A 15972-nucleotide genomic window follows, 5' to 3' on the forward strand; every position below is an offset into this window, starting at 1 on the left:
GCGCTATAGTATGCCGTACGATATGGGCTATAGCCCATGGTCCAAAATCATGAGAAACGAGGCTAACTTTTTTTTTCAAAATTTCAAAAAACATGGGCTATAACCCATCGTTTTTGTCATTTTGTCATTTTTTTCAAATCCTGAAAAATGATGAAAAACGGCGCGCTATAGTATGCCGTACGATATGGGCTATAGCCCATGGTCCAAAATGATGAGAAACGAGGCTAACTTTTTTTTCCAAAATTTCAAAAACATGGGCTATAACCCATCGTTTTTGTCATTTTGTCATTTTTTTCAAATCGTCAAAAATGATGAAAAACGGCGCGCTATAGTATGCCGTACGATATGGGCTATAGCCCATGGTCCAAAATGATGAGAAACGAGGCTAACTTTTTTTTTCAAAATTTCAAAAAACATGGGCTATAACCCATCGTTTTTGTCATTTTGTCATTTTTTTCAAATCCTCAAAAATGATGAAAAACGGCGCGCTATAGTATGCCGTACGATATGGGCTATAGCCCATGGTCCAAAATGATGAGAAACGAGGCTAACTTTTTTTTTCAAAATTTCAAAAACATGGGCTATAACCCATCGTTTTTGTAATTTCGTCATTTTTTTAAAATCCTGAAAAATGATGAAAAACGGCGCGCTATAGTATGCCGTACGATATGGGCTATAGCCCATGGTCCAAAATGATGAGAAACGAGGCTAACTTTTTTTTCAAAATTTCAAAAAACATGGGCTATAACCCATCGTTTTTGTCATTTTGTCGTTTTTTTTAAATCCTGAAAAATGATGAAAAACGGCGCGCTATAGTATGCCGTACGATATGGGCTATAGCCCATGGTCCAAAATGATGAGAAACGAGGCTAACTTTTTTTTTCAAAATTTCAAAAAACATGGGCTATAACCCATCGTTTTTGTCATTTTGTCATTTTTTTCAAATCCTCAAAAATGATGAAAAACGGCGCGCTATAGTATGCCGTACGATATGGGCTATAGCCCATGGTCCAAAATGATGAGAAACGAGGCTAACTTTTTTTTTCAAAATTTCAAAAAACATGGGCTATAACCCATCGTTTTTGTCATTTCGTCATTTTTTTCAAATCGTCAAAAATGATGAAAAACGGCGCGCTATAGTATGCCGTACGATATGGGCTATAGCCCATGGTCCAAAATGATGAGAAACGAGGCTAACTTTTTTTTTTCAAAATTTCAAAAAACATGGGCTATAACCCATCGTTTTTGTCATTTTGTCATTTTTTTCAAATCCTGAAAAATGATGAAAAACGGCGCGCTATAGTATGCCGTACGATATGGGCTATAGCCCATGGTCCAAAATGATGAGAAACGAGGCTAACTTTTTTTTTCAAAATTTCAAAAAACATGGGCTATAACCCATCGTTTTTGTCATTTTGTCATTTTTTTCAAATCCTGAAAAATGATGAAAAACGGCGCGCTATAGTATGCCGTACGATATGGGCTATAGCCCATGGTCCAAAATGATGAGAAACGAGGCTAACTTTTTTTTCAAAATTTCAAAAAACATGGGCTATAACCCATCGTTTTTGTCATTTCGTCATTTTTTTCAAATCGTCAAAAATGATGAAAAACGGCGCGCTATAGTATGCCGTACGATATGGGCTATAGCCCATGGTCCAAAATGATGAGAAACGAGGCTAACTTTTTTTCTCTAAATTTCAAAAAACATGGGCTATAACCCATCGTTTTTGTAATTTCGTCATTTTTTTCAAATCCTCAAAAATGATGAAAAACGGCGCGCTATAGTATGCCGTACGATATGGGCTATAGCCCATGGTCCAAAATGATGAGAAATGAGGCTAACTTTTTTTTTTTTATTTAAAAAAACATGGGCTATAACCCATCGTTTTTGTCATTTCGTCATTTTTTCAAATCCTCAAAAATGATGAAAAACGGCGCGCTATAGTATGCCGTACGATATGGGCTATAGCCCATGGTCCAAAATGATGAGAAACGAGGCTAACTTTTTTTTTCAAAATTTCAAAAACATGGGCTATAACCCATCGTTTTTGTAATTTCGTCATTTTTTTCAAATCCTGAAAAATGATGAAAAACGGCGCGCTATAGTATGCCGTACGATATGGGCTATAGCCCATGGTCCAAAATGATGAGAAACGAGGCTAACTTTTTTTTCCAAAATTTCAAAAACATGGGCTATAACCCATCGTTTTTGTCATTTCGTCATTTTTTTCAAATCGTCAAAAATAATGAAAAACGGCACGCTATAGTATGCCGTACGATATGGGCTATAGCCCATGGTCCAAAATGATGAGAAACGAGGCTAACTTTTTTTTCAGAATTTCAAAAAACATGGGCTATAACCCATCGTTTTTGTCATTTTGTCGTTTTTTTCAAATCCTGAAAAATGATGAAAAACGGCGCGCTATAGTATGCCGTACGATATGGGCTATAGCCCATGGTCCAAAATGATGAGAAACGAGGCTAACTTTTTTTTCAAAATTTCAAAAAACATGGGCTATAACCCATCGTTTTTGTCATTTCGTCATTTTTTTCAAATCGTCAAAAATGATGAAAAACGGCGCGCTATAGTATGCCGTACGATATGGGCTATAGCCCATGGTCCAAAATGATGAGAAACGAGGCTAACTTTTTTTCTCTAAATTTCAAAAAACATGGGCTATAACCCATCGTTTTTGTAATTTCGTCATTTTTTTCAAATCCTCAAAAATGATGAAAAACGGCGCGCTATAGTATGCCGTACGATATGGGCTATAGCCCATGGTCCAAAATGATGAGAAATGAGGCTAACTTTTTTTTTTTTATTTAAAAAAACATGGGCTATAACCCATCGTTTTTGTCATTTCGTCATTTTTTCAAATCCTCAAAAATGATGAAAAACGGCGCGCTATAGTATGCCGTACGATATGGGCTATAGCCCATGGTCCAAAATGATGAGAAACGAGGCTAACTTTTTTTTTCAAAATTTCAAAAACATGGGCTATAACCCATCGTTTTTGTAATTTCGTCATTTTTTTCAAATCCTGAAAAATGATGAAAAACGGCGCGCTATAGTATGCCGTACGATATGGGCTATAGCCCATGGTCCAAAATGATGAGAAACGAGGCTAACTTTTTTTTCCAAAATTTCAAAAACATGGGCTATAACCCATCGTTTTTGTCATTTCGTCATTTTTTTCAAATCGTCAAAAATGATGAAAAACGGCACGCTATAGTATGCCGTACGATATGGGCTATAGCCCATGGTCCAAAATGATGAGAAACGAGGCTAACTTTTTTTTCAGAATTTCAAAAAACATGGGCTATAACCCATCGTTTTTGTCATTTTGTCGTTTTTTTCAAATCCTGAAAAATGATGAAAAACGGCGCGCTATAGTATGCCGTACGATATGGGCTATAGCCCATGGTCCAAAATGATGAGAAACGAGGCTAACTTTATTTTTCAAAATTTCAAAAAACATGGGCTATAACCCATCGTTTTTGTCATTTTGTCATTTTTTTCAAATCCTCAAAAATGATGAAAAACGGCGCGCTATAGTATGCCGTACGATATGGGCTATAGCCCATGGTCCAAAATGATGAGAAACGAGGCTAACTTTTTTTTTCAAAATTTCAAAAAACATGGGCTATAACCCATCGTTTTTGTCATTTCGTCATTTTTTTCAAATCGTCAAAAATGATGAAAAACGGCGCGCTATAGTATGCCGTACGATATGGGCTATAGCCCATGGTCCAAAATGATGAGAAACGAGGCTAACTTTTTTTCTCTAAATTTCAAAAAACATGGGCTATAACCCATCGTTTTTGTAATTTCGTCATTTTTTTCAAATCCTCAAAAATGATGAAAAACGGCGCGCTATAGTATGCCGTACGATATGGGCTATAGCCCATGGTCCAAAATGATGAGAAATGAGGCTAACTTTTTTTTTTTAATTTAAAAAAACATGGGCTATAACCCATCGTTTTTGTCATTTCGTCATTTTTTCAAATCCTCAAAAATGATGAAAAACGGCGCGCTATAGTATGCCGTACGATATGGGCTATAGCCCATGGTCCAAAATGATGAGAAACGAGGCTAACTTTTTTTTTCAAAATTTCAAAAACATGGGCTATAACCCATCGTTTTTGTAATTTCGTCATTTTTTTCAAATCCTGAAAAATGATGAAAAACGGCGCGCTATAGTATGCCGTACGATATGGGCTATAGCCCATGGTCCAAAATGATGAGAAACGAGGCTAACTTTTTTTTCCAAAATTTCAAAAACATGGGCTATAACCCATCGTTTTTGTCATTTCGTCATTTTTTTCAAATCGTCAAAAATGATGAAAAACGGCACGCTATAGTATGCCGTACGATATGGGCTATAGCCCATGGTCCAAAATGATGAGAAACGAGGCTAACTTTTTTTTCAGAATTTCAAAAAACATGGGCTATAACCCATCGTTTTTGTCATTTTGTCGTTTTTTTCAAATCCTGAAAAATGATGAAAAACGGCGCGCTATAGTATGCCGTACGATATGGGCTATAGCCCATGGTCCAAAATGATGAGAAACGAGGCTAACTTTATTTTTCAAAATTTCAAAAAACATGGGCTATAACCCATCATTTTTGTCATTTTGTCATTTTTTTCAAATCCTCAAAAATGATGAAAAACGGCGCGCTATAGTATGCCGTACGATATGGGCTATAGCCCATGGTCCAAAATGATGAGAAACGAGGCTAACTTTTTTTTTCAAAATTTCAAAAAACATGGGCTATAACCCATCGTTTTTGTCATTTCGTCATTTTTTTCAAATCGTCAAAAATGATGAAAAACGGCGCGCTATAGTATGCCGTACGATATGGGCTATAGCCCATGGTCCAAAATGATGAGAAACGAGGCTAACTTTTTTTTTTCAAAATTTCAAAAAACATGGGCTATAACCCATCGTTTTTGTCATTTTGTCATTTTTTTCAAATCCTGAAAAATGATGAAAAACGGCGCGCTATAGTATGCCGTACGATATGGGCTATAGCCCATGGTCCAAAATGATGAGAAACGAGGCTAACTTTCTTTTTCAAAATTTCAAAAAACATGGGCTATAACCCATCGTTTTTGTCATTTTGTCATTTTTTTCAAATCCTGAAAAATGATGAAAAACGGCGCGCTATAGTATGCCGTACGATATGGGCTATAGCCCATGGTCCAAAATGATGAGAAACGAGGCTAACTTTTTTTTCAAAATTTCAAAAAACATGGGCTATAACCCATCGTTTTTGTCATTTCGTCATTTTTTTCAAATCGTCAAAAATGATGAAAAACGGCGCGCTATAGTATGCCGTACGATATGGGCTATAGCCCATGGTCCAAAATGATGAGAAACGAGGCTAACTTTTTTTTTCAAAATTTCAAAAAACATGGGCTATAACCCATCGTTTTTGTAATTTCGTCATTTTTTTCAAATCCTCAAAAATGATGAAAAACGGCGCGCTATAGTATGCCGTACGATATGGGCTATAGCCCATGGTCCAAAATGATGAGAAACGAGGCTAACTTTTTTTTCAAAATTTCAAAAAACATGGGCTATAACCCATCGTTTTTGTCATTTCGTCATTTTTTTCAAATCGTCAAAAATGATGAAAAACGGCGCGCTATAGTATGCCGTACGATATGGGCTATAGCCCATGGTCCAAAATGATGAGAAACGAGGCTAACTTTTTTTTTTCAAAATTTCAAAAAACATGGGCTATAACCCATCGTTTTTGTCATTTTGTCATTTTTTTCAAATCCTGAAAAATGATGAAAAACGGCGCGCTATAGTATGCCGTACGATATGGGCTATAGCCCATGGTCCAAAATGATGAGAAACGAGGCTAACTTTTTTTTTCAAAATTTCAAAAAACATGGGCTATAACCCATCGTTTTTGTCATTTCGTCATTTTTTTCAAATCGTCAAAAATGATGAAAAACGGCGCGCTATAGTATGCCGTACGATATGGGCTATAGCCCATGGTCCAAAATGATGAGAAACGAGGCTAACTTTTTTTCTCTAAATTTCAAAAAACATGGGCTATAACCCATCGTTTTTGTAATTTCGTCATTTTTTTCAAATCCTCAAAAATGATGAAAAACGGCGCGCTATAGTATGCCGTACGATATGGGCTATAGCCCATGGTCCAAAATGATGAGAAATGAGGCCAACTTTTTTTTTTTAATTTAAAAAAACATGGGCTATAACCCATCGTTTTTGTCATTTCGTCATTTTTTCAAATCCTCAAAAATGATGAAAAACGGCGCGCTATAGTATGCCGTACGATATGGGCTATAGCCCATGGTCCAAAATGATGAGAAACGAGGCTAACTTTTTTTTTCAAAATTTCAAAAACATGGGCTATAACCCATCGTTTTTGTAATTTCGTCATTTTTTTCAAATCCTGAAAAATGATGAAAAACGGCGCGCTATAGTATGCCGTACGATATGGGCTATAGCCCATGGTCCAAAATGATGAGAAACGAGGCTAACTTTTTTTTCCAAAATTTCAAAAACATGGGCTATAACCCATCGTTTTTGTCATTTCGTCATTTTTTTCAAATCGTCAAAAATGATGAAAAACGGCACGCTATAGTATGCCGTACGATATGGGCTATAGCCCATGGTCCAAAATGATGAGAAACGAGGCTAACTTTTTTTTTCAAATTTTCAAAAACATGGGCTATAACCCATCGTTTTTGTCATTTCGTCATTTTTTTCAAATCGTCAAAAATGATGAAAAACGGCACGCTATAGTATGCCGTACGATATGGGCTATAGCCCATGGTCCAAAATGATGAGAAACGAGGCTAACTTTTTTTCTCTAAATTTCAAAAAACATGGGCTATAACCCATCGTTTTTGTAATTTCGTCATTTTTTTCAAATCCTCAAAAATGATGAAAAACGGCGCGCTATAGTATGCCGTACGATATGGGCTATAGCCCATGGTCCAAAATGATGAGAAATGAGGCTAACTTTTTTTTTTTAATTTAAAAAAACATGGGCTATAACCCATCGTTTTTGTCATTTCGTCATTTTTTCAAATCCTCAAAAATGATGAAAAACGGCGCGCTATAGTATGCCGTACGATATGGGCTATAGCCCATGGTCCAAAATGATGAGAAACGAGGCTAACTTTTTTTTTCAAAATTTCAAAAACATGGGCTATAACCCATCGTTTTTGTAATTTCGTCATTTTTTTCAAATCCTGAAAAATGATGAAAAACGGCGCGCTATAGTATGCCGTACGATATGGGCTATAGCCCATGGTCCAAAATGATGAGAAACGAGGCTAACTTTTTTTTCCAAAATTTCAAAAACATGGGCTATAACCCATCGTTTTTGTCATTTCGTCATTTTTTTCAAATCGTCAAAAATGATGAAAAACGGCACGCTATAGTATGCCGTACGATATGGGCTATAGCCCATGGTCCAAAATGATGAGAAACGAGGCTAACTTTTTTTTTCAAATTTTCAAAAAACATGGGCTATAACCCATCGTTTTTGTCATTTTTTTCAAATCCTCAAAAATGATGAAAAACGGCGCGCTATAGTATGCCGTACGATATGGGCTATAGCCCATGGTCCAAAATGATGAGAAACGAGGCAAACTTTTTTTTTCAAAATTTCAAAAACATGGGCTATAGAGCACCGAAGTCCTGACGTAACTCGCTCATCCCTTCGATTCCCCTGATTCGCGGAAGTAATTTCTCTATGGAGAATAACATGGGGTGATCTTAATATCGTCTACTATAAGCGTTGTGGTCCAAAAATAAACAAGCTGTCTCGGCGTTATTGTCAGGGAGGTGTCTCTGTATCGTTTGCAACAGTCAGTCACTCATATATGATACAGTCTTCTTCTAGCGAAAATCTAACTAATTCAGCAGCAGTAACATTAGCGTTTTCTCTCAGTCAGTTGATTCTTCATATCCATATGAGTGAAGCGGCCGGGGTGACATGTTTATTTTTCAAACACAGTTCTTATATGAAGCAATCTAAAAATCCTCCTATGGCGCTTTCAATGCAACTAAACAAATACATGAACCTGGGGACTGACGCCCTCTACTGAAAGTGACGTCAGACTTCGGTGCTCTATAACCCATCGTTTTTGTCATTTCGTCATTTTTTTCAAATCCTCAAAAATGATGAAAAACGGCGCGCTATAGTATGCCGTACGATATGGGCTATAGCCCATGGTCCAAAATGATGAGAAACGAGGATTCATTTCCCAATATTTGACCTTGAGCTCTTACTCTGTTTGCTCCTTTTTCCCCTCTACACCAACGACCCGTTGTGAGACATTTTCGGCTAATGTTTCCCATGGTTATGTGAGAAGAGAAAAAAATACAAAGATTTGGCCTGACATACAGTAAGATGCAAGTGCCGCTTTCAAAAGAAAGTAATATCCATTTCACATAAGTTAAACAGAACAAACAAAACAGAAATAGAGTCTCATCTAAAAAAATCAATCATGACTGTGGGACGGTGTTCAGTTTGGCAGGAAACCATAAAATATTTAATTTATTAGTTCATACTCTGTTAGTTACATGAAATAAATGTACACGACCAAGTAAAAATCCTAATGTGCATTCTGCTGTAAAAAATAAAATAAAATGAAATAAAATAAAGCAAACATGGTTGAAATAGCACAGACACAAGACGAGTGGAAACAAACGGCAAAGATACTCCATGATTAAATCACATTTCATGCTCATGTACCTACTGCGTAGTACACACACTTCCACACTTAACATAACAAAAACAAACATGTTGGTCAGCAAAACAGTGTTAATTTAACACTGGATTTTGTGCAGGAAAGAAACAGAGGAATCTGTATTGATGGATTGTGACATTAGGCTCGAAGAGTCTTTTACGCATTAAGTCTACTTAGTTGTGCCTGGGTGTTGCCCGCTGAAAATCTCCAATGGAGGATGGCTATTTTTGGGGCGAGCCACACCGCCGTATGAATATAAACTAAGCCTAAAAGCCTCTCCGAATGCAGCCAATAAAAGCCATGCAGTGTTTTAGGCACAATGAGCGGTGAAAAAAAAACTATCCTTCATGGATCTCTATGTGACAACAAGCTTACTCGCCAATTAAGATCATCTACAGTGCAAAACGAGTGAACTTTACAAACACATGTACAATGATGTCAACAGCGTAGATTATTTCAGTCAAACTGATTAAACAAAAGCTTTGGCGGTGGCAATGACGTGTTCTAATCATTTAGAGGCGGCTATCCAAAAACACCGGAGGTCAAAGGAACAACACGAGACCTCGCAAACAAACAAACCGAACACACGAGGTGCCGACTGGTGACGGAAAGTTGGCGCTCACAAGCAAACGTGTAGTTGATGACAACTGGAGTTCGGTCATGTACAGAATTGTCACATGTAGGTAAGGGTTTGGGAACGGAAGGAACCGGAGTCCGTTATACAATTACAATACCAGTGGTTCTCAAACACCATAACTATGAGAGCGTCGAAATACGCTCACATAGTTACAGACCTGTAAAGGGTCCATTTGCAACCCCTGATAGCTCCCAACCCGAATAGCCACCGCCAATGTTGTTGCAACTGCAGCTATAACAGTCTCTCTGTACACATACGTACACCTCCCTCGAGGGTCCATGTTAATAACCACTCGCATCTAATAGAACTGAAGGTTTGTTCATTTAGCTCGTACTTAGAGCTTCATTAGTGAGACCGCAGACAGTTCAATAAAAGGTGGCCATGAAAAGGGGTTCATTCACGTCAAAAATACCAAAACTTTCAGTCTTTTCCGTTTCACAAATAATATGTAGGAATAATGCAGTCGGTAATGTCGTCTCCAAAGTCCAAAGTGGTGTTTGCATGCAAATTGTCCTTGTCGGGTAGAATCCTCATTACGTCCAAAACACGGTACTTTTCAGAATCCAAAAATTCAAAAACGGAAAAGGTGGCAGATCGCTTCGTGCCGCGTTTCGAGCTTGTAGATCAGCTGCTTTTGTATGACGCTGTAGTATGATCAAGTGGGGTATCAATTAACTGGGGAAAAAAGACACTAAACCTTAGTTGGAGAAGACCTCTCCTTAGTAGATCACCTCTCGGTGGGCCCTTCTTACAGATCACCTCTCGGTGCGCCCTCCTTACAGATCACCTCTCGGTGGGCCCTCCTTACAGATCACCTCTCGGTGGGCTCTCCCACGGCGAAGCCGAGGCCCAGGTCGTCAGAGAGAAGGAGCTGCTCTCCTGGGGAGGACATGGAAGCTTCCGTTACGATAATGAACCTTTAACTCGAAACAGAAACTGCGTGGGCTCGCTGAAAACCCGCAATGTATATGATGTACACTTTGTACAGTAGAAAAATGTATTAAAAGCTGAAGAAAAAAAAGGGTATGGGCATATACTAATGACTATCAGGGATCTCCATATATGGGCATACAAGGGACACAGTACAGGGTTCTGTAATGGGTCCCCTGCGTTTTACAGTATGGCTGTGTGTTGTGCATCTAAAACATTGGACTAAAGAGGCAAAAGTGTAATGCACTCTGCTAGTATTATACTGTACTTTTTAAAATGTTCAACTAGAATTTTATAATGTATGGAATACAGAGGGGCCCTTGTAACCTGTATCATGAAGTCATGATACATCCACATTAAGTCTAGATCCACATGATGTAGATTGCAGGTACGTGCACACATAGACATCAAAGGGGGCTTCAGCATTTTACCCGTCTGTAAAACAACTTCCCATTCCAATGCAAATGCCACTCCTTTCCATGCCATGCCATGCCGGAAGGCAGCATTCAGGAGAATTCCTTTTTTGATTCTACATTCTCCAATTGTGTAAACTTCTTATAAATAATAAGTAATGCAATGATTTAACTCCCGAGAGTGTACAATGAAACCAAATGGAGCCGTAAGCCCTCAGGGCGTCTTACTGGTTAGTCACCTTTACAACGAGGTACAGCTTCTAAGGACCAGGTGTTCGTGGAATGAGCAACACTGCTAAATGTGTGGGTTGCACCCCCACAAAAAAAAATCCAAAATGGCAAATGGTTGGAATTCAACCCTTGTTTATATTGGTATTATTACAGTGGAGAAATAATGGACCAAAGTTAAGTTTTCAAACTTTTTTGTGCTTTTTGTACGCACATCTCTAAAAAACGTTCAGGTGCTGAACGAAAGGATACGTACAGGAGAAGGAGAAGGAGTCACACTGTTTGGTAGCTCCTCCTTCGTCAGGTATGACAAAGACCCATAGGGGGTCAAAACGAGGCCTACTTTTCCTTCTCCTGGTTTAGAGTGGTGACATGGTGGGGGGTTGTTTACTACTTCTCCTTCTCCTGGTTTAGAGTGGTGACATGGTGGGGGGTTGTTTACTACTTCTCCTTCTCCTGGTTTAGAGTGGTGACATGGTGGGGGGTTGTTTACTACTTCTCCTTCTCCTGGTTTAGAGTGGTGACATGGTGGGGGGTTGTTTACTACTTCTCCTTCTCCTGGTTTAGAGTGGTGACATGGTGGGGGGTTGTTTACTACTTCTCCTTCTCCTGGTTTAGAGTGGTGACATGGTGGGGGGTTGTTTACTACTTCTCCTTCTCCTGGTTTAGAGTGGTGACATGGTGGGGGGTTGTTTACTACTTCTCCTTCTCCTGGTTTAGAGTGGTGACATGGTGGGGGGTTGTTTACTACTTCTCCTTCTCCTGGTTTAGAGTGGTGACATGGTGGGGGGTTGTTTACTACTTCTCCTTCTCCTGGTTTAGAGTGGTGACATGGTGGGGGGTTGTTTACTACTTCTCCTTCTCCTGGTTTAGAGTGGTGACATGGTGGGGGGTTGTTTACTACTTCTCCTTCTCCTGGTTTAGAGTGGTGACATGGTGGGGGGTTGTTTACTACTTCTCCTTCTCCTGGTTTAGAGTGGTGACATGGTGGGGGGTTGTTTACTACTTCTCCTTCTCCTGGTTTAGAGTGGTGACATGGTGGGGGGTTGTTTACTACTTCTCCTTCTCCTGGTTTAGAGTGGTGACATGGTGGGGGGTTGTTTACTACTTCTCCTTCTCCTGGTTTAGAGTGGTGACATGGTGGGGGGTTGTTTACTACTTCTCCTTCTCCTGGTTTAGAGTGGTGACATGGTGGGGGGTTGTTTACTACTTCTCCTTCTCCTGGTTTAGAGTGGTGACATGGTGGGGGGTTGTTTACTACTTCTCCTTCTCCTGGTTTAGAGTGGTGACATGGTGGGGGGTTGTTTACTACTTCTCCTTCTCCTGGTTTAGAGTGGTGACATGGTGGGGGGTTGTTTACTACTTCTCCTTCTCCTGGTTTAGAGTGGTGACATGGTGGGGGGTTGTTTACTACTTCTCCTTCTCCTGGTTTAGAGTGGTGACATGGTGGGGGGTTGTTTACTACTTCTCCTTCTCCTGGTTTAGAGTGGTGACATGGTGGGGGGTTGTTTACTACTTCTCCTTCTCCTGGTTTAGAGTGGTGACATGGTGGGGGGTTGTTTACTACTTCTCCTTCTCCTGGTTTAGAGTGGTGACATGGTGGGGGGTTGTTTACTACTTCTCCTTCTCCTGGTTTAGAGTGGTGACATGGTGGGGGGTTGTTTACTACTTCTCCTTCTCCTGGTTTAGAGTGGTGACATGGTGGGGGGTTGTTTACTACTTCTCCTTCTCCTGGTTTAGAGTGGTGACATGGTGGGGGGTTGTTTACTACTTCTCCTTCTCCTGGTTTAGAGTGGTGACATGGTGGGGGGTTGTTTACTACTTCTCCTTCTCCTGGTTTAGAGTGGTGACATGGTGGGGGGTTGTTTACTACTTCTCCTTCTCCTGGTTTAGAGTGGTGACATGGTGGGGGGTTGTTTACTACTTCTCCTTCTCCTGGTTTAGAGTGGTGACATGGTGGGGGGTTGTTTACTACTTCTCCTTCTCCTGGTTTAGAGTGGTGACATGGTGGGGGGTTGTTTACTACTTCTCCTTCTCCTGGTTTAGAGTGGTGACATGGTGGGGGGTTGTTTACTACTTCTCCTTCTCCTGGTTTAGAGTGAAGACATGGTGGGGGGTTGTTTACCTGCAGAGGCCTGAGGCTGGTCTTCGTAGAGGCCGTCGGTGGCCTCGTCCTCATTGTCCGTGTCACAGTCGATGTCACTGTCACTGCTCACGCTCGGTAGCAGGCGCACACACTGCTTCTGGCCTGCTCCAGCACACACGCACATACACACACACACACACACACACACACAGAGAAGTTGGATAACTATAACTACGGCTACACTGTAAAGCAAAACACTGAGTTAATTAACTGTGGTTGTTTTGAGTCACCCTAAAAAGAAGAAACGATCAGCATAGAAACTTTATTCAAGCGGGAAAAACGAAGTTGTTTCCCCCCTTTAATAAAGTCTGTATGGGAGCATCTAAGACGCTGTGCGGATCCTTTCTTCTCCCCTGTGTGATGCAGACCCGTCAGAAGGTTTTTTGGATGTACTGTGTACCATCTGGACTGCAGTGTAATCCTACACACATTTAGGCAGAACACAGCATATTGTCTGGCTACACGCATACATTTCCATTTTGAAAGTATTCAGCTCCCACTGCAAATTGAAAGTAGTGCCAAAATGCACAAACTGTCAATTGCTTCAAATAAACAAACCAAACAAGAGCAATTTAAATAGCTCAAAACAACTAAGTAATATAAGTGGTTTCGCCAAATTCAACACAAATTGCCACTATCAAAAATGACAAGTGTGTTTACTGAAGCACTTAGTAGAGCAGCCTTCTGATGTTATGACCTGCTGAAAACGCGATGCTTAGCCTGACAACCAGCTTCTGGCAGTAATCCATTCCTCAATGTTCTGCAGATCACTAATATCCTTGGATTTGCATTGTTTCAGTCACCTTCTTCTAATCCTCCATGAACGCAGCATTTACTATGGTGAAAGAAATGCAAATGCCCCCCACCTTTCCATGCCATACCCGGAGGGAGCATTCAGGCCTTTATCCAAACTCTGCTGAACTTGAACGCAGCATTTTGCGCTGAAAGAATTTGTGCAGAACTCCATGTCGTACACCTCACCTCCAGTAGCTAAAGAGTGCGGGGTTGCGCCTCAAAAATAGCCGATAGCTGATTATTATTATTTTCTTTTGCTAAAAGTGCCCCTGCTTCTCTAACATTCTCTGCACGTCCCTGGTGTGGTGAGAGAACTGAACTGACCTTCTTCCAGATGTGACGAGGAGGGGCCCTCCTGTACGGAAAGCAGGTGGACACTAGCCGGTTCCTCAGCCTCTGGAGAGCGGTCCGTCAACAGCCCTACCCTGAGGTTGAGAGAAACACCATTCAATTCATTTAAAACCTTGGAGAACACATGCCAAGATACAGACAGACATACAATGAATAAAATGCAGACAATTCAGGCATTTAGCAGACGCTCCTAATCCAGAGTGATTTACAGTAAGCAAGAAAAAAACATGACACATCATATACATGAAATAGTCTCATGAATCATACGTAAGACACAATTCAAACCAACTAAATATGTAATTAACACACATTAAGTGTCATGGACAGAGATCTCCATCTTTTCAAATCCAACCGCTGACTGCCATGGACGGAGATCTCCGTCTTTTAATGTTTTATAATAGGCTATAGCCCATGGTCCAAAATGATGAGAAACGAGGATAACTTTTTTTTTCAAAATTTCAAAAAACATGGGCTATAACCCATCGTTTTTTTCATTTTTTCATTTTTGTCAAATCATCAAAAATGATGAAAAACGGCGCGCTATAGTATGCCGTACGATATGGGCTATAGCCCATGGTCCAAAATGATGAGAAACGAGGATAACTTTTTTTTTCAAAATTTCAAAAAACATGGGCTATAACCCATCGTTTTTTTCATTTTTGTCAAATCATCAAAAATGATGAAAAACGGCGCGCTATAGTATGCCGTACGATATGGGCTATAGCCCATGGTCCAAAATGATGAGAAACGAGGATAACTTTTTTTTTCAAAATTTCAAAAAACATGGGCTATAACCCATCGTTTTTGTCATTTCGTCATTTTTTTCAAATCCTCAAACATGATGAAAAACGGCGCGCTATAGTATGCCGTACGATATGGGCTATAGCCCATGGTCCAAAATGATGAGAAATGAGGCTAACTTTTTTTTTCAAAATTTAAAAAACATGGGCTATAACCCATCGTTTTTGTCATTTCATCATTTTTTTCAAATCATCAAAAATGATGAAAAACGGCGCGCTATAGTATGCCGTACGGCCCGTACGATATAGGTTATATTGATTCAGTTTGAGAATGGCGCTATACTACTGTCCATCAGCGTCTCCATGTCTAGGAGATAAACTGGAAGTGGTCCGTCCATCAGCAAAAAGGTTCCCAATGGTTGACTTCAAGGATAGCTGGAACCTTAACACCCTTTTATCTATATTCCAATCAAAACAAGCTTTATTTTTACGGCCGATTACGGCTGCGTAGCTGGTTGCGGTAACAAAATGCATGCCTCGGGTGGTCTGTGGTCCGTGATCTGGGTAATTTTTGCCCCTTGAATAGAGGCACCTCACTGAAAATACCTCAATCAGTCAATGTGTTAACACATACCCCAGTGTTCTGGATGCAGAGGTGATGGTGGTGGTGGTGCTTTATTACATACCCCAGTGTTCTGGATGCAGAGGTGATGGTGGTGCTTTATTACATACCCCAGTGTTCTGGATGCAGAGGTGATGGTGGTGGTGGTGCTTTATTACATACCCCAGTGTTCTGGATGCAGAGGTGATGGTGGTGCTTTATTACATACCCCAGTGTTCTGGATGCAGAGGTGATGGTGATGGTGGTGCTTTATTACATACCCCAGTGTTCTGGATGCAGAGGTGATGGTGGTGCTTTATTACATACCCCAGTGTTCTGGATGCAGAGGTGATGGTGGTGGTGGTGCTTTATTACATACCCCAG

General features: G+C 40.1%; 1 protein-coding gene across 3 annotated transcripts in view; it reads right to left on the reverse strand.

Moving 5' to 3' along the window:
• Positions 1 to 8521: 8521 nt before the first annotated feature.
• Positions 8522 to 15972, reverse strand: part of trim37 (tripartite motif containing 37) — a 41854-nt gene continuing 34403 nt past the window's right edge. For 2 of the 3 annotated variants that reach the window (XM_080780153.1, XM_080780151.1), the window contains exons 23-25: positions 14221 to 14321; positions 13081 to 13203; positions 8522 to 10263 (exon numbers count right to left, since the gene is read on the reverse strand). In XM_080780153.1, coding sequence (XP_080636279.1) covers positions 10196 to 10263; positions 13081 to 13203; positions 14221 to 14321 — 292 coding nt within the window. In that variant the 3' untranslated portion in view covers positions 8522 to 10195. The remainder of the gene's footprint in view (positions 10264 to 13080; positions 13204 to 14220; positions 14322 to 15972) is intronic. The other variant, XM_080780152.1, reaches the window with a different exon arrangement.

Source organism: Protomyctophum bolini (genome assembly GCF_963924005.1).
Source record: "Protomyctophum bolini genome assembly, chromosome: 13".
NCBI lineage: Eukaryota > Metazoa > Chordata > Actinopteri > Myctophiformes > Myctophidae > Protomyctophum > Protomyctophum bolini.